This window comes from Haliaeetus leucocephalus, unplaced genomic scaffold (assembly GCF_000737465.1).
Source record: "Haliaeetus leucocephalus isolate CR32 unplaced genomic scaffold, Haliaeetus_leucocephalus-4.0 Scaffold173, whole genome shotgun sequence".
Classification (NCBI taxonomy): domain Eukaryota; kingdom Metazoa; phylum Chordata; class Aves; order Accipitriformes; family Accipitridae; genus Haliaeetus; species Haliaeetus leucocephalus.
The window spans coordinates 2,954,200-2,974,449 of record NW_010972609.1 but is presented as its reverse complement, the minus strand read 5'-3'; the positions used below and the strand labels follow the sequence as shown (position 1 = coordinate 2,974,449).

Below are 20,250 nucleotides of genomic sequence, written 5' to 3'. Positions count from 1 at the left end.
ATTTATCCTTGGCTGGCATTTTCAGCCACCTGCTCTTACACTGAGCTGTACTTTATGCATCATTACTAGACAACCGAAATCAATATGACTACTCCGAGTGTAAGACAACTGACTGGGGTAAAGACTGACAAAGGCTTTCATGACTCTGTCAGATAAATTAAGTTTTTATAAAACCTCTTTTCACCTAATTTAATAGGTCAGATTCTCAGCCTGTTTCAGTACAACTGACAGTATAAACAAAAAGGTTATAGAAACTAAAAGACTGTAAGGCTTTATATGTTCAAAAAGTATTTGGGGTTTTACCCTGGTGTTCAGATGTGGTCAGCCCTTCAGCTTAGGTATGTTTGATTTATGTTCAAAAGTGATGTATTCTAACAGGGAAAAGAAAAACGATTAAGGAGTTACTTCCTGGTTTGGTTGGACCCTTTTCTTCGTGTCTCAAAAATACTGTAATTCCTTCAGTGGAAAACTGAAATTTGTTGTTGCTCATACAGACAGTTTATGAAATTTGTCATGTTTAGCTTTGATCAATACAACATTCTTCCCTTAATTCTTTCCTAATTTTATTTCTTAATTTGGCTTAGAAAAACTGTCTACGCCCTTTAAATCTGGTGCTTAATATACAGTAATGTAAAGAGGAGTGAAACACGAAATCTAGAAATGTGAATATACTATATATAAGTTTCTTCAGCTAGATTGAATTTAGCATTCATGAAAAATCACATTAATGCAATTAAATGAGGTATCTTCCACTTTTCCACAAGAGTCAACAGAGTAGCAATGTCAACTGTATTACATTTCCCATTTTAGATCTTCCTTCTCCCTGGAAGAATTTTCTCCAAAGGAGCTACTGCAATTTATTTTTACAGTGGATCAGTTCACTGTTGAAACTGTTCAACAAATGGACTAATAAGTGACCAATTTCATCTTGCTGATTGTAGCAAGAAAATATAATAATGGATTTAACGCACCAGTTAATTTATTTAATGCCTGGTAAGGAAACTGGTGCTAGTACTAGGACAACGTACAACTTTAACAGATATGTCTTTTTGTAGCAGCTGGACAAGCGAGTAGTGGACTACCTCCTTCTTATGTAATTTTGTATTTAATTCTTTTTACATTTGTAAACTATATATCATGGGGGGAATCTGATAAACCCCCCCACAGTCAAATCAGTGAGACAGACAATAGATATCAGGAAACTCTGGTCATTATTGATCAGATTCTGTATCCTCAGTGACCTACCACTATCCATCTACACATGCAACTTACTTTCATCTTATTCAGTCATGAATACACCTAATAAAGCCTGCTGAGAAAATATGGGGAAGGGGGGGAATAGAGAGAGGGAAGGGAAAAAAAAAAAATCAAAGCTCTCTTCAAAAAGAAACATATCACTCAGTCATCTCAAAAGGCAGGCCTTAGGAATAGCTAGGCATTATCACACTGTATCTGACTCCCTAGCCTATAAATGATTAATGGGACCGCTGAGGGAGTTATTATTGCTATCAGCACACACATCTCACAAACTGCATCAGCTGTGAACCCTATAAAAGTTGGAGGAGAAACAAGATTTCATATGAGAAAATGGAAGAAAATTTCTGAGGTATGAATTAAATCTCTACTTTCTCCGTGCAGTTAACGGAAAGAATTGAAAAAATTCTGTGTTGGACACTCCAAGGGTGAGAAACAAAACAATTAAAGGTGGGAGACAGAAAAATAGGCTTTAGCAGGCAATAAAAGTCCCATCCCACAAAGCAGCTTCTATTAACTGTAGGATTCACAATCTGCCTGGGTTGTAACAGACACAAACCAAAAATCCCTTGTAGTATGCAGAGGAGTTTTTTTCCTTGGTTTTAATCCATTTTGGACAGACTGATAGGCTTTCCATAGCTAGGGCCATCACAAGAGGTGGACAGGACAGCTGTTGTAGAAAGGGACAGAATGAGTATTTGGCAGAAAAAAAGAAACTGTCCTGTCACACTACTAAACTTACTTCTGCAGGGGCTGACACAGCTCATGGGACGTTCTTTACTCAGTCTATGGTAAAGAGAAAAAAAACCCAACCAAAACAAAACCAGAGAAACCACTCAGTCTCCTTCTAGGAAATGTAATCACAGAGAATTGCCAGAGAGAATTTTTTCCGTACATAAACCATTACTGATAGCTAAACATGTCTCCCATACTGTAGTACCACCTGTGCTCTAAAGCATCAAATGGGAACCTAGACCTTCATAAAACTTCTCTTCACTGGAATTCAGTCTTCATAAGTGATCATGTAAGCAAGTAAAACACATGTACTGGCCATATCTTCTGACCGATCAACAGCAGACCAGTTTCAGTATTTTGGTAACATTCAAGAGAAGAGCCAACCTTCTCCTCGTGGCTACAAAGCTATTCCACTTCTGAGCCTGAAAACTTTCATTGGTTTTTAAGGTCAGTGGCTCAACTGCAAAAGGAAGGACAGACCCATCCTGGCTACTTGTTAAAATACTATCTTGGAAATGAGAACAATCTATTTAATCTCTCTTAAACTGAGGAGTACCTACAGCCCAAGCTGGCAATAAACCAGTAGGCTATTATAAAAGAAGCTGGATGGCTGCAGCACGTGTGAGGGTGATGCGTGGGATCCTAATCAGAGTTTGAGTCCCCCTCCGCTTTTCGCAGCTCCAAGAGCCCCGCTGCCTACCAGCTTACAATAAGAAGATGCGGTAGGCGTGCAAGAACGTATAACTGGCCCTGGTGAACTGTGCCGTCCAGATCAGAGGTATCGCTACTTCCAAGACAGTGCAACGAGAAGGACAGTGGAGGAGCTGAGCGCGCCCTCGCACACGTACGTGCTTACACTCCACCTAAGAGTCATTCACATTTAAGACTGTGCAATTGCCATCAAAAGCTGTAAGGATCTGTAACCTATGACAGAAACATAGACATCTGTGAAGTTCAGGCATGGGTGCCACTCCATGCTAGCCAGACAGCTACTTCATATGAGTAATTTCTCTGACTGACATTGCTAAAGAAGGCAGAATGTAACTACCTGAGCTGAATAGGATACAGGTTCAACTGGATCTTGAATGACCAGAAGTGTTTAGGGCTTTCATTTCATGTCTCATTCAAAAGATAAATAAGTACCATTCCAAAGATTAGATTGCCAGCGTACAGAGAATGTCTCTTCGGGGGGGGGAAAGAAAAAAAAAAAAAAAAAAAAAAATCAACTAAGAAAGGGGATTTCACTCTTTCACATAAAAACACCACCATTTATGTTTGTTTCTGAAATGACTGATCTACTTAGTAGATATTACATGTTGAAAGAAATAATTCAGATGTTACACAGCTGAAGTAGTAGAAAACTCCAGCTATTGAACTGCCCGAGTTGCTAAATCAGAGGTTCTCTTTTTAAAAGCAAAAAATTGATTGATGTATTTAGGAAGAACTCTATTTCTGCAAATGTGAAGGACTGCACAGATTTTTATCATAACACTATAAAAAGTTTGAAAATAACTTTGACACATAGCTCCTTGAGGTTGAGTATGACTGTTATTTAAAGCTACTGCAATCATAAGGGAACTAGCAAAAAAAAAAAAAAAATTCAGCCAGAACAATCCAAGTTACTTCTATGCTTCACGTGTACCTTACATTAAGTACAGTATTATTTTAACATCTCGCATATTTGCTCTCTGGGGACTACAGGCATGAACAAAAGCCTTACAAAAGCAACAGGAATCTGCACAATGAGTTAGTGAGCTTTGAATCTGGAATAAACTTTAATGCCACACTTCCTAGGAGATAGATTCACAGGCCTTTCTCATACCCAATAGGTATTAATCCATTGATTTTTTTGGTATTTCACCAGGCACGATATGCTGGATTATCCAGAAAAATGTCCACTGTGAAGGGGAGTCTTCAGGTACATCAAGTACTTTCTATGGCAGAACAGATGCATCGCTATCAGACTACAGACAATAAAAATGTTTCAGCTGGTACAGAAAAAGCCTTGGAAGGGGAAAAGAAAGATTGTAAGGTTCCACATCAGCAAAACTTCCCATTTCATTTCTTCTCTGTACATGCACATGAGTACAGTCCTAAAGAAAAACTTGTTTTCTTGAGTCCACAAACCGATTTTAATTCGGCAGATTTTGCAAAGAGCCACCCCCTTCTGTTGTAGGCTTTTCTTCGCTGTAGTGTTGCATAACAACAACCCAATCCTGCAGTCCTCCTGGAGCAGACTTGAAAACGCTGGGTGTTACTCTTACAAAAACAGATACTCAAAAGGACTGCAACTGAACACAGTCATAGACGTTACAAAGACTACCTCAGTTAAAAAAGAAAGGATGACACTCCCTTCGACAAGGGTTTAACTCACTTTTTCACCCTGACTCCTAAAGGAAAATAATTGGATTAGTTATCCTCATTGTCCATAAACTGCAATCTACACAAGTCACATAAGAAAGTGATTTATGCCATTTTATTTGCCTTCCAAGGATCATATGAAAGGGGACATGATCTCTTCCTCTAAATGTCAGCCCAATGAAGGCAAGTGGAGATAGCTATTGCTTTTGTAGCGATGAATTCCTATCAACGTGGGAAAAGATCTTGCTAGTTACACCTACCTTTTTTTTTTTTTTTTCCCCTGTCGCATCACTTCCATCAGCTTAAAGTGTTCTTCTCATACCATAATTTTTCAGGGGAAAAAAATCTTAAATTAAAAAAGAAATAATGCAGGAAAACTGACTTTTTGTCAGAACTAAATACACAATAACCTCTACAACATCAGCATGTTGTTTGGCTCCATTCCTTTCACTTGTCCCATTATTTCTCAAAAGAAATTGTTTTTTGATGCTGTTTCTGATGACTGAGGCACATTTTCTCTCACTACACCTTGATTAACTTCAATGAGATCACTCAGGAAACATGTTAGCATTCACTGTATTAAACTTCAGCAGAAATATGGCTCTATATAGTAAAATTCTCAGCTGTACAAATTTTCTAGAGAAACTGAATTCTCTACCCAGTTTGAATAGGACCTTATTGCTAGATTAGCTAGTTAAGAGTGGTACCATAGACCCACGAGTTAAAAATGGCATATTTATCGTTGGTAACTGCAACTAACACAGCTTGTTCCACATAAAAACCCCACTCTAAATGCTCTTTTATTTCACTAGAGCCATTTATTTTTCATTTCACCTAATTCAATCGCACCAGATCCTAAGGTTTCCACCCAGGTGAAATTCCCACTGAAGCCAAGAGAATTTCCATCTTAAAAAAATCTAAGTACTTCTCTGCCCCTGCTCTGCACATCCCAAGTTATATTTCTAGGTTACCAGCAAATTTAAATATTCATGGTTGATTCTCCAGTCCAGAGCAGGCTATTAATAAGAAAAAGTAAGGTGGCAAAGAGCCTATTAAACTCAGTAATGTCCCCTAAATACTGCCTGTAGTTGGACAGACTGAGATAGTTTTGATTTAATATTTAGTTAGTCCACTACCTATTCTGGTATTTCTCCTTAGAATTATTCTGGTTTTCACTGATGTAGGCATCTGCCTGGGAGAACCAAAAAAGGGGGTCAGAACGTCCTGACAAACTAGGTCATAAAATTAGCATTACTGCGCTGCACTCAAAGCAGACTTGTTGGGGTTTTTTTTTAATTAACCGTGGTAAAATGAGATGTGTTTTGTAGTTAATTCATCATGAAGTAGGTATTTTAAAGCAACTGCCTTTTCTGTACAGCTCGTATCACAAGAAATGCTTCATATACGGAAACTTCTTAGCTGCAAGATGGAAATTTCATTGACATATATCTATTTGCTTGAATAGAAATATTTGCTCACATTGTTGAGTGCTTTGTAGTTCTCTGTTTTCTTTAATATATTCAGTGGCAATTCTGCCGCTTAAAACAAATTTAAATCCCACTGCCTGGGTTCTCAGAATCCAAGAGGAAACCGCAGCACATACAACTGCACAGAAGCTGTGGGAGACGTTCCTGATGATAAACTGGATGAACGCTAAGTCAGGGGCCGAGCACTTCCAGAAAGGGCCAAAGCAACACGGCCTCCTGCGGGGAAGGAATTCCAACGCCTCGGTTTGAGCAAGGCTTTTGCACAAAATTCCGCTATGTAGGCTGTAGGAAGTTCAGGGGGAACATGGGGCTTTTATGTTTAGAGCTTCAGCAGTTGCTACTGCTTAGTTTACCTGTCTCTTTCTAAACATGATGTTCCTTCCGTAGTACATAATTGGAACTTAAGGATGAACAAACATCTAGCACTGTGTGTAGCAGCACCCGAAACAAAGAAAGAAAACAGGAACGAACCAACCGCCCTTTCGTCCAGTGATTTCCAGGTGCTAAGTAGAGGGCAAAGAGAGGCCCTAACATTTTCTACCTGTTTAGCTAGAACAGCCTATACTCCTCGCAGCATGCTCTTCTCTCACCTAAGACAGACAAGCATCTCCTTTTTGCCCGCAAATACTACATTCACTGTGCCCTGCATCTTCCAGGCACGTGACGGAAACAAACCATACGAGCATCCCTCTGTTGGCAGTTACATTCAACCTGGGGAAATGCACCGTATCCTTTTGACGTGCATTTCTTGACCACCGAAAGACAAGTTCTCCTTCACAAAGGTATGCCACCGCGTGACAGCACCCAAGCAGCGCAAGGCGCGACCCCAGGAGCGTTGTCTTCGCCGAGAGGCTCCCTAAAATGCTGGGCATACAGCAAGCCCAGCCCCAGGGAAACACAAGGACTCTCACTTTACTTCCCCCTTCACTTTGCACTGGAAGTTACTCCAAGCTAGACAACGGCTGGCTGGCCCCACTGGTTGCCCCGTGCATCTAGTGACATCGGAATGGGGACACATGGGGGCTCACAGAACACGTCTGGGGGAAGGACACTTGCAAAGATGCTCCAACCATTACAGCTCATGTAAGCATTCACCTGAACGGTGCTCTTATATTCCTGCATTTTCTTAAACTTCACAGAGTTCACACAGCCTTGTTCTGTGAAGGGCCTTTTGAAAATTCATCTCGACTGTGGCAGAGGGTGTCTCTCATGTACAACTTGGCTGACTCAATCACTAAATTCTGATGCCCTAAAGAGCCGTTTTGCTTTAAAATGGTTCTATGAAATCTATGTTCATTAGTCCTCACCACATCAAAAAGTCAATTTTTAATAGATATTCAGTCAGTTCACCCCATACTGCTACAAAGACCACTCATCTCTAATTTTAAGACAATTGCTAACAGCTTTTTAAGAGATTGAACACAGGTTACTATCCAACACTTTGGCAGGGTACCTGAATCTAAAGGAGATGGTATAACTTTATTTGGAGTTTCTCCTTCTGTTAATTGCTTCTTTATCACCGGAGATGTAGGCGAGCCATCAATCTCCTTCTAAGCTTCCTGCTCTTTTCCTTCCCTTCCAAAGAACTTATTGTCATTTTCTTTTTACATTTTTCATTGGCTGCTTTTCAGCAAGAAAGACATAGTGAAGGAGTAAAATCTATTGCTCCATAAGAAAAGGAAGAGGCAAAGCCACTGACTTGATGAAATCACATCCACTCACTTCTTTAAATATCATGTGTATTTTCAGTTCACTACTAAGGTAACTAAGGAATAATAAAACATAGCAGCTATTTTTGTAAGCTCTATAATAAGTTCTGTAGTGGGTCTACACAAGATATTAATCCAAGAACATCCAGAACGGGAACCGGAACACAAAGAAAGATGGCATGCCAAGACACTATCTAAAGGTATTTTTTGTAATGTTTAAGGTAAGAGAATAAAGATTTTAGAATCTGGCTTTGGATCTTATGTGCACCATAAAGTTTGATCAACAGAAATTATCTCTTGATTACACTGTTTTGCACGAATCCAAATGCAAATTAGATGTCAACTAGCTAAATCGTGCCTTTTCCTTATCTAAATAAAACTGCATCCTTAAGTATTACTTGACATGTCCAGCTGGCATACAGACACTGGTCAGGGTGAGGTCAGTGTAATTTGAGTGGGGAAGTTAAAACTGTAGGAAACTAGAGTAGCAAGCAAAATCCCAGACAGGATAAGCAATACAATACTATCCAATTTCTAAGTGCAAGCTCTGGGGACCAAAGCGGGGGGAAAAACCAACACAATATTCTGTGACTTAAAAAAAATACGATGTCCGTCACCAAGTCAGAAGATGATAAAAGAGATATTTTATGATGTGGTGGGTTGACCCTGGCTAGACGCCAGGTGCCCACCAAAGCTGCTCTATCACTCTTCCTCCTCAGCTGGACAGGGGAGAGAAAATATAACGAAAGGCTCGCAGGTTGAGATAAGGACAGGGAGAGATCACTCGCCAATTACCGTCACAGGCAAAACAGTCTCGACTTGGGGAAACTAGTTTAATTTATTAGCAATCAAATCAGAGTATGGTAATAAGAAATAAAAACCAAATCTTAAAACACCTTTACCCCACCACTCCCTTCTTCCCAAGCACAGCTTCACTCCCGAATTCTCTACCTCCTACCCCACCAGCAGCACAGGGGAACAGGGAATGGGGGTTGGGGTCAGCTCATCACACATTGTCTCTGCCGCTCCTTCCTCCTCAGGGGCAGGACTCCTCACACTCTTCCCCTGCTCCAGCGTGGGGTCCCTCCCATGGGAGACAGTCCTCCATGAACTTCAACGTGAGTCCTTCCTATGGGCTGCAGTTCTTCACAAACTGCTCCAGCGTGGGTCCCTTCCCTGGGCTGCAGTCCTTCAGGCACAGCCTGCTCCAGCGTGGGTCCCCCGCAGGGTCACAAGTCCTGCCAGAAAACCTGCTCCAGCCTGGGCTCCTCTCTCCACGGGGCCGCAGGTCCTGCCAGGAGCCTGCTCCAGCGCGGGCTTCCTAACGGGGTTGCAGCCTCCTTCGGGCATCCCCCTGCTCCGGTGTGGGGTCCTCCCCGGGCTGCAGGTGGAGATCTGCTCCCCCGTGGACCTCCCTGGGCTGCAGGGGGACAGCCTGCCTCACCGCGGTCTTCCCCAGGGGCTGCAGGGGAATCTCTGCTCCATCACCTGGAGCACCTCCTCCTCCTCCTCCTTTTTCACCGACCTGGGGCTCTGCTGGGTTGTTTCACGTATTCTCACTCCTCTTTCCTGGCTGCAGTTGCACAGGGTTTCCCCCTCCACCTCTTAAATACGTTATCAGAGAGGCACTACCCCTGTCGCTGATGTGCTCGGCCTTGGCCAGCGGCAAGTCCGTCTTGGAGCCAGCTGGCATGGGCTCTGTTGGACATAGGAGAAGCTTCCAGCAGCTTCTCACAGAAGCCACCCCTGCAGCCCCCCCGCAACCAAAACCTTGTCACACAAACCCAATACATATGACCACAAGTCATACAAATAACAAAACATTCGAATATTAGAACCATTTGTTACCTGGAATGTCAAGATATCATCTCAGCTAACACAAAAGATTAATATAGCAGATATTCCTCTCATTACAAACAAGGAAAAACACATAGACCAGACACCCGATCATAACAAATAAACTATACAGCAACATAAAAAAATTCCTTTCAAAAAAACCCCCACCCCAAACTCTCCGTTTGCTTAGTGTTTCTCCTGGCTTTTATAACTAAACTTTTACAGTATACGAGGCAGTGTAAACACTACAAAAACGAGTCCGGTCTCCTCATGCTATGGTCAGCTGGGGGAATGAATGGCGTTCTTAGTCTGGGAGATTTCATTTTTCTTTGGTTTGCAGCGTGAGATAGAATAACTTTTTTCTTCTACTGAGAGTTCCTTGTTGATTTGCAGACAGATGTCCCCTTGATCCTCAGAGACGGTCTTAATCAGATTTTTCTAGTAGATATTCTTTGATCTATTCCCTGATATCTTTACAAATGACAGCTTCGTTTCTTTTATCACATTAAGATATCACCCCTTGCCATTTTGCGATAAGCACCACTGGGGCAAATGCTGTAAACAGCTTGGCAGCAAATGGAGCAGGGCAACCTCAGGCACCTGGAGCATCTGCCTTCTCTGGATCTGTCACACCCTCAGGAGTGTCGTATCAACCACAGCCACCGTTTTCTGTAATCAGTTAAGCATCATTCACTTCACCCCTCCTATCTTGCACTATACTGGCTTTGCCTCACCTTGAAATGAGAGGCTTTAGAAAGAATCTCATGCAAAGCCTTGTGCCCACAGCTGCACAGCTGGTTTGTTTCTCAAAATAAACCTTGCTTTGTATTTTACAAAAGATCTTAGACAGATAAAGGTAGGGAGTTTTGACATTTAGCTTACCGTACTCACCGAAAAATCTCTTTCTCTGCTTTGCTTTTTGTTTGCTTATTTTTTTAAACCAGGTTCCTCTACTGAAATATCTTTGATAGCTACACACCTTAAGATTGATCCAGTTCAGGAATCAAAGAAATAGCACACCGAAATACAATTCTCACGTTTTTTTCTCTCTCTAGGATCCAAAGGAATACAGACTGTAGGGAGTTTTACCCAAAGGGCTACAGAAGACAATATATTCCAGAAGAAGGAATTTAAGAGACAAGTACACAAAGAGGTATGCTGCCTCTTAGACAACAACTCCAGATACTGCCAACTATTATTAAACAAATCAGCTAAAGACCTTGTTTTCATGACGTACGCATGATATCCAACTTCAAGATACAAGCATAGCAACGTTTCATTACACACCTGTGAAATCTATGACTGCACTGAAGATTCCACATGTAACTAATGCAATACTGCAAGCGCTGATTTTTTTTTTTTCCCCACTTGCAATATAATTATGGGGATTCAAAACACATTTCTCAGCCATGGTACATACTGAAAAACAACCTCTCACCCCAATATCAGACACTCTTTTGTATACACAGTCCAAAAAAATCCACAAAAAAATAACCCCCGTAATTATCACATCCTGATGTTTCAGTGCCATGCCTTACCCTTGCTCCTGACTGTTTACAATCAGCAGGTAATTCTTTGACAGCACTCTATCATTCTGTGAGAAAACTGTTCTCCAGTGCTTTACAAAGACTATAAATACACATGTAGCTACCACAAAAATATTTACCTCTCTGAGCTCCAGCCTACACAACATCCTTCCAATCTACTAGAAACATATTCCCCGTTCATCGTGCACCAGCTCAGGCAGTAGCTGTCATGAGCCAGGGGAGCAAAGATGTGGTGCAATTGTTTCGAATCCCTTTTGAAGGCAATGCCCCACCACTGCCAAAAGCCCTCCTGCAGTTTTTGGAAAAACACTGCATTTTCCTTGACTTGCCCCTAGTTGGGAACCCACTGCTTCAAACCATTCTGCCGTTTCCTGCTCATTGGCCAAAGTTATAATTTGTACAGACAGGTATTGTAACTAACGCCCTGCCACCGCTGGTCAGCATCCCAGAGCTGTATAGAAGTTGGCACGTATTTCTTAGGCGCATGCACAGGACTCTACCACATGCAGGTAGGTGCTCGAGGAATGCCTGCAATTTCTAGGCACTCAATCATCTGTATACTCCCACCTTTGATATCACAGATTGTCCTGCCTATCTCCTCCTCAGCGCTTCATCAGCGGCAGAAGCGACTAAAATTCCACAAATACAGAATAATGGCGAACCCTGTCTACAAAACCAGCATTAAAACTCCACTGACCTGTGGCTCATACACAGAGAGAGAAAAGCAGCTCAAGGAATGATGGGATTTTTTATTTTTTTTTTTTAATGTGAGATGGAGAAAACATCACTGGATGGAAAAATTAGGGCATTTGAGTCCATGCTGCCAACAACTCTCACAGAGTACTGCGTTTGCATTCAACTCTGCACACCAAAATGTCTCTCAGAAGCCTTTAACAGGGATCCCTGCCAAGGATGCACCTGGGTTTAAGCCAACAGCATTACATACTGTTAAGGATGCATATGTCCAGATCAGCTGTCAGGCATGTATATGCTGGAACCGTACAGCAATGTTACCAAAAGTTCCAACATAAAAACTTTCTAGCACAGGTATCACAACTGTGATACAAACAAACGGTAATGATTGCAGAGATCATTGATTTCAGCCCTGGCCAGCTAAACATGAAGAAAAACCAAACCAAAAATTGATAAGAGGATTGAATGAGAACCTAAAGAGAAAACAACTAAAATTCTGTAAGAAGCATCAAGCACATACTTAAAGAAACAGCATTATAAAGATTGGATGGAAGGAGGAATTAGTTGACAGTATCTCTGGACATCAGTTTGCAGTTCACCTTCAAAAAAGGAAAGGCAGCCCCACAACTGTTATGATGATTCCTCGTTTCAGGCAAAGCAACTGGCAAGAGGTAATTCCTCTTAGCAGCATGTTGAATTATGTATTTGTACATAAGCCTTAAATATGTATTTTAATTTCACCTGAGTAAATTACCAGCGTAAATCCTATCCTTTCAAATATCTCTGAATTTTTAATTAACGTAATATCATCATTTCAACCAGGCAGTCAGAAACGATGAGTAACATATGATTCATATTCAGAAGTAAATGCACCTGCTTTTCAACATTTCTAATTACTGGTTCATTTTACCCTTTATATGACGTTGAAGCCAATTTGGGTCATACTGTTTTTAGCCGGTGACGAATCCTTTCAGCTCTCAAATAATGTATAAGGAATTGCTGTGGCGTCAGTTTGAAGGACGTTTTTAAATGCACCGTGGCAAATAGAATACATTACCAAAACACACCATTTTACTTCTGATATGCATCAGTTCACCATGAGCTTCCATCAGGCAAGGTTTTACCAGGAACATTTAAGCTTTGATTTAAAGTGATGTCCCACCATTTCACCATCTTCGGAATATGTCATAATGATTGAGGGAGTGCTACCATATGTTAAATATAACAAAGTGCTTATTTCTAACATTATGGACGAGAGGACAAAAACCCCAACCAAACAAACATTGGTTTTGAATACTTCAGATGTCTAAAAACACTGCAGCAAACTGCAGTGAGACTGTGAGGGAAGTCTTTACTGAACTGCCTCCTCTTCCTAACAGCACTACATCTTCGAGGAGTACGCAGGTAAACAAAGGGAAGCCTGTTTTAAAGGTGGTTCATCACCTTTCTACTCTGAACATTTAGTTTCTCCAGAACATGCACCTTCAGGAGGCTGAAGCTGTTCTCACACAGACCTGATATATGCTTAGCCACTGAAATATGCTTATGACATAAAGTATATCTCTGCTGAAGTTTTCCAACCCTCTAACACAACTAAAATGTAACAACTTCTCCTACGCAAAGCCCTATTCATTCTCAAACCGGCTTGCACATCAGGTTTCTCAAAGTTACCATCGTTAGCTTGACTTGTAGCATACTGGTAAATCCTATACATCTTCAAAGCAAAAAATAAAATTCCTTCTGGTTCAAGCCATATAGATTTTATACACAGAAGCTAGCTCCTCCTGACACCTACCTCTAAATTTCTTGATATAATGAGAGTATACCATGCCTGCCATGTTTCCTTTACCTGGTGTGCTAACTCATCTTTTAGATCAAAACAATAACAAAAGACATGGAAAACACAGGAATCAACAACAGTTATGTCATCCATTTATCAATTTTAAACCCTCACTTCAAGAGTTTAAAGACTCTGCATTCGAGTCACGGAAGTCCCTTTACAGCAATAAGAAAAAAGATAGTTCTACGATTCTTGGGTAAAAGAAACGTAGGTAGTCGAGCTGAGAGCTGGCCAAAAGCCACTGGCTCGCTGGCTAGGCAGGGCACCTTTGGGCAATGCAGGTACTGGTTTTGCACTACCCGATTTTCACGAAGATAGAACACATCTCTGGTATCCTACATCCCTCTGAATGTACCGTTCCCTCTGAATACTAGATGTTTTAGAGAGGAATGAGCAAATGATAACATGGGAGAGGGTAACTAGCAGGAAGGACTAGAGGCTGGTAGGTGGGGCTCCGAGGCAGGAACTTCTTGTGTTAATTACTCATGTATATTGCTGGTACTTACTGCTGAATGTCAGGAAGCTTGGGAGCTTTTTTCTATTTAAAACAAATAACCCAAAGGCTATAGGCAAAAAAAAAAAAAATGCAGTACTCAAATTTATTCGAGATGGTATGAAAATATTAACATCGTAGTTCATTCTTAAATAATTAGAAACAATGCTGACAACTAGCAACTATGGGATTTCAGTATGCAGTGCTTTGAGTACATCCATAAAAAGCTTTAGCAGTTTTCAGAAGCCGCTCAAAGCAGATTTGTTGACAACTGGGCTTAAGTTACTTTGTATTATAGTAGAACAGCCATGTATTAAATAGATGCCGCTACACACAAATTACTGAACGGTCTCTGGGTAACAAGTCGTTCCAGTGATTTAACCTATCCTTTAACAGTTATTTCTTGGTTTTCTTTTTTTTTTTTCTTCCTTAAAAAAGCCTCTTCAATTATAATCTCATCCATACGAGCGTCATGCAACCTGCGTTAACAGTCCACTTTATTTCCACCAATAAAGCCAAGTGCAAAAGGTTTATTAAAAAACATGCAATGCAAAAAAACTCTATCATTGGGTTATTTAAGTGAAATACAACCTCAATAAATACCGACCAACAAAAAATCCCAAACCTGCCGTATAAAGAATCTAATAAGAGTCCTGCATGGAATTCTCTAAGATCCCTTCCTTCTCATTAAAGGTAGACAAGGAACCAGATCTTTGTGAAATGAACAGAAAGGTGGGCCTGTCAGAAGCAAATCTCGAAACAGAAAAAATCTGGGAAAAGGCAGAATCAAATCCTGACCAGTGAGATATATTTGAATAGGCTGTGATTCTATAAAATTGGTGGCCTCAGTGACTCAGAAGAAAAATCAAATCTTAAGAATTCAAAAACTTCAAGTGAAAAGCAAACATCCGAATTTTGGTCTAATTTGCACAACAGATTCAGAAAAAGCAGAAGGTAACCTTAAGCTTGCACCACAGGAAATAGGTGAAGTACATATTTTTCATTTGCCATCCCCCCTAATTAACTAAAAGCATCCACTGGAAGCAAAAGCAGGTACATCCCTGATTGTCTAAAACTTTCCATGTTTAATTTAAGACTAGCTTTCAGTTAGGAAAAGGCAGCTATGGAACAGTCATATCTTTAATGAAGAGAAAATATCAAGCAGGATGAATGAATGGAAAGTAATTATTTCTTAATTCAGCACATCATGTTTCTCATTACCAAAGAAGAAGGTGTGTTTCAGTAAAGCTTTACCTTTCTCACACTGACTTCCTGTGAATCCAGAAGGGCAGACACATTTGTTAGGGGCTACACAAGTTCCACCGTATCTGCACCCTTCTTCACAGAATGCTGAAAAATAAAAGAAATATGTGGGTACTACTACATTTAAAAAAAATATATATATATATACATTTGCAAGATACTAAGAAAAACATCTAAATTCTAAGCAATTAACAGAATTCATCATATTAAAATTCAGTCCACCTGCAAACACAAAGACAAGTAACTCACTTAAATGACATGAGGAAAAATCTCAGATTACACCGTAGGCAAACCACCTCACCAATAAAGGATTAATAACCATCTGGAAGAAGGAGAGAGGGGAAAAATACAACGTACGATTTTAATGGGGCTGATCTTCTTTCAATTATACCCAATATGAGTATTACAATTCCAGTGCTCTGGTGATCCACAGAAAACAGGCTGGTCAGATGGTGTTAACTACTCTGTTTCTCACATCTACCAAATACATTTTACTGAAATGTCTATAAACACATAATATTTTCCTATTTTTTTATTTGTAAGTGTCAAGTACATTTTGTGGAATTGAGAAATGAAATAGGGTGAGGCTCGTGACTGAAACCAGAGGAGAAGGGCTCAACCACAAGATCATGCCTCTACTGAGGTGTGAATTCTTGACAAAGCAATACACAAGTACTTTAGAAGTTTCTTTGTCCAGTAACTGTTGAAGAAGTATGCTTGCAGTTTAACATTATTCTTTTTTCTTTCTTTTTGTTGTGTGTGTACAAGTAGCGGAACTGAGGTAAGAAGAGGAAAGGAAATAGCAAGCATTAGGACATGATCTAGTTTGCAGTGTTAACCCGAGTAAGACCTTTGCTAAGACTAAGAGCAAACCCTACCCGTAACAGACTCCCCACCCTCTCCTAGATATTTGTTGAACTACACAAGTTACTCAGTGGGTTTGACTGTGCTTATGAGGGAAGTTACAATTAATATTTAAACAGCAGCTCTCTGCATCTAAGCTAATAACACAATTGCAAAGTGTTTCCTGCAAGCTAAAATCACAGATGGAGTGTTGGCAAAGAGATGTTACAAATGCTATGAAAAGGCTTAAAGTGCTAGATAACAGAAGAAACGTTTAAGATTTATCTTCCGATGCACTAAAAAGAAAAATAAAGTGAATAAAGTACTAAGCATTAAAAAGAATCTTTTGCAATTGTTAACCACTTAGAGGCAAAAAAAGCACATAATCATATCTCTTGACTGAATTGATAGACGGGTCTGCCTTACGCTAAATATATAATTCGTAGCATGCCATACTGTTTTATGGAGGATAACACGGGGAGAAGAATGCTAAAGTGATTTAGAGAAGATGGTAGTAGAACATCATAAGCACTCCCGCGACTGGCGCAAGGCAGTGGTGTGGAGAAAGCATGATTCTTGCCCAGTAACACTTTCTGCTCATCAATGCACACACTCCATATGGGAACCTTCTGAAACATATCTATTTTGGAACCAGTCAATTTCTACTGTATGGGAAAAAGAAATATGGTTTAAGAGCAGCATTTTGTGATTTCTGCATATAAATATTGGTAGAAAAGTGTAACTGTGCAGAAAGCTGAAAGTACTAATATGAAATACAGCTGGAAAATATATGAAAAACATGATGAGACTCAAAAGATTGCCTCCGGAGCTCTTGAAAGAATGTTTGCTCATCTCCAGTCAGTCTCAGCATTCTCAGAGAAGGTGCAAGTTAAATTCTTCATCTACATTTTTTCTGGTTTGAAATGGAAAGTAAGCAGAGACTTTTGTGAAGTAGTAATACATTTCTGCATGACATCAAAAGAACTAGAATTTGTGGCAGAGCGGATATAAAGGGCAAAAAAAAGGAAAACATTGGCAAAAAAGAGAATCGTTCATCCACAATATATGCCACATTGCACTGGGAAAGAAATACATGGGGCTCTTAAAATAAAAGAAGTCATAAAGGGCATAAAAAAAGAAAATGTGTTGTCTATAACAATCAGGCATGTCCACTGAAAGTTGTTAGAGCTGATAGGGATAGGTAGGTAAGAGGGCTTCAGTTAGAGCTCTCACACACTTTCTTTGGCACCATAACCGATACTACCAGCTTACTAACATGAAATGTCTGCTTCTTACAATAAATTCTATTCCTAGATCTGCACAGTAAGGTGGTGTTTTCTTCTGTTCTCTTTTAGAATTACTAACAGAGAAAGGCTTATGAGACAGGGCTGGTCATGTAAAAGATTTTCCCATTAATGCAAAAACTGTTATGTCGGTGCAGCAGGCAGGTCTTGACATCTACAGGCACAGCCAAGCACACCATTCACATCTGGGAGAGAAAGGCTGGGGTGCCCGCCATGGGTCAAAACTCCTTCTATCTTTCTATTCCTTCCTACATATCCGTATCAAAACACACCTCCTATACACGTACCCAAACGTGCTAGCACTTACTTGTTGAGCATTTGGAAATTCCCCTATTCTTTATGTGTCACACCTTAGCAACTTTTAAAAACCCAAACAATGTCTGTACAGGGACACCCTGAGGAATTGTTGTACTACAGGTTCCTCTGAGAAGGGACTCTGTACTGCCCAGTGCAGGAGGAGTCACCAAGGCATTAGCTTGTCATGTGGACGTTGGAGGATGAAGTTGAGGAAGAAGCTGGGCAATGGCTGCAGAAGAAAAGAATTCAACTCTCCTTTTCAATTTTTGCAGAAGCTGGGAAGTCCTCTGCAATACAGACTAACTGTCCTTCGCTGTGATGCTCAGGCTTTGGTGGATTTGGGCGAGGCAGTTCATTTTTACGGAAGAAAAGAAAACCCCAAGGAAGAGTGCCAGAATTATCCCGCTGTTCCCCAGATAGTTCTTCTACAAACCCTCTACTTCCTGCATTGTAGGCTTTCAGGAAGTAGGAACATCAAAACCACAAATCTCAGAACACAGTTACAAAATCAAAATGTCTGTCTAAAGGCTACTTTCCTTAAGTGCTAGAAAAAGAGCTCACAGTATTATATGCAGTACTGATACCGCTACTCTGAATTTTAAGAATGCTCAATACCTCTAACAACAGGAATTCAGTTTCAATTGCTAGCAATTTTACCAAACTTCACTTATTTGAACTATCTTCTCTAATAGTTCTGCCTCCGGCTGAAACCTTTTAGAACATTTCAGAACATTTTATCAAAATTCATACATTTCCAACGAGATTTTTCCTTTACACCCTCAGCAGAAGAGACTAATTAAGGAAAATCTTTACGTCACTTCTGTACCCATGCCTTATGGACAAGAGGACCCAACAGGGAGCAGCTCAGTGACTGAATAGTAAATTAACTGGAGTGCCCATGCTCTCCTGAAACTACCTGCTTTGGCGCTTACGCTTTGTTACACATCTTATGGGCTGTGGGATCTAGACTTCCACTGTGGTTTGAGACCCTTCAAAATCAAAACTCTATTTGTGGGGGCATGGGAACCCACCAGCATCACGGAATTTGCACTTACAAACCTTGATTGCAGACTCCCTCCTACTCAAAGAAAGTTAACACAAGAAACATAAATCATGGCTGGATACTATTTTACTAATGTATTCCCATAAATAGATCCTGCCTCTGAAATTATTTGCAGGCTGGCAACCTTGTTGAAAAGGAGAATGGTTACTGCATTTGCAATAAAGGTTTTATCAGGAAAATTAAGTGAAGATGCCATTAGGGTGAAGTCTATGAAGGTAAACCTCCACCGTTAAGAGTCTTATGCAGTATTCTGTATATAAAAGAAATGGAATCTATTGATTTCAGGAGGCTTCTGCCAAAGTGAACAGATCTCTGTAATGCTAACAGATTTCTTCCTCCAAAATAAAAGCCTTTATCGTATAAAGACCTTTCCTAAATAGACATAATTTCTCTGCAGAGGAGGAATTTCATTTTTGACGCATGTCCTCCTGGATGATGGATCTGTAAAGCACAGAAACAGAAAAAAATTTAAATCGGCTGGATATGTAATTTTTGTGATAATGTTGGAGAGACAGGTGAATCTCACTGCAGAGCTCCACAAAGAGCAGCATGAAAGTGCCCACAAACCTGGTACCATGCTCCTGGACATGCACAAGCTGCATAACCACTGCCTACGTATTTATGGGGTACGGTTTCTTTTCCCCTGTCCAGTTAAAGTGTTATTTCCTCTCCCAATGAGGCCATTATCATAGATTCATGGAATAGTTTGGGTTGGAAGGGACCCTAAAGATCATCCAGTTCCAACCCCCCTGCCATGGGCAGGGACACCTGCCACCAGACCAGCTTGCTCCAAGCCCCATCCAACCTGGCCTCGAACGCTGCCAGGGATGGGGCATCCACAAACCCTCTGGGCAACGTGTTCCAGGGCCTCACCACCCTCACAGTGAAGAACTTCTTCCCTACATCTCATCTCAACCTACCCTCTTTCAGTTTAAAGCCATTACCCCTTGTCCTATCGCTACAGGCCCTTGGAAAAAGTCCCTCTCCGGCTTTCCTGCAGGCCCCCTTTAGGTACTGGCAGGCTGCTGTAAGGTGTCCCCGGAGTCTTCTCTTCTCCAGGCTGAACAACCCCAACTCTCTCAGCCTGTCTTCATAGGAGAGGTATTCCAGCCCCCCGATCATCTTCACGGCCCTCCTCTGGACTCACTCCAACACGTCCATGTCCTTCTTATGCTGGGGGCCCCGGAGCTGAATGCAGTACTCCAGGTGGGGTCTCACCAGAGCGGAGCAGAGGGGAAGAAACACCTCCCTCAACCTTCTAGTCACGCTTCTTTTGATGCAGCCTAGGATACAGTTCGCTTTTTGGGCTGCAAACGCACATTGCTGGGTCACGCTGAGCTTCTCGTCAACCAACACTCCCAAGTCCTTCTCCTCAGGGCTGCTCTCGATCCATTCTCCGCCCAGCCTGTATTGGTGCTTGGAACTGCCTTGACCCACGTGCAAGACCTTGCACTTGGCCTTGTTGAATTTCATGAAGTGAGCTCACCTCTCACACCTGTCAAGGTCACTCTGGATGGCATCCCAC

At 41.0% G+C, this 20,250-nt stretch overlaps 1 protein-coding gene across 2 annotated transcripts in view; it reads right to left on the bottom strand.

Moving 5' to 3' along the window:
- Positions 1-20,250, bottom strand: part of NELL1 (NEL-like 1 (chicken)) — a 293,636-nt gene that overhangs the window by 54,258 nt on the left and 219,128 nt on the right. For both annotated transcript variants that reach the window (XM_010563709.1, XM_010563710.1), the window contains one exon: positions 15,210-15,305. In XM_010563709.1, the coding sequence (XP_010562011.1) occupies positions 15,210-15,305 (96 nt within the window). The remainder of the gene's footprint in view (positions 1-15,209; positions 15,306-20,250) is intronic.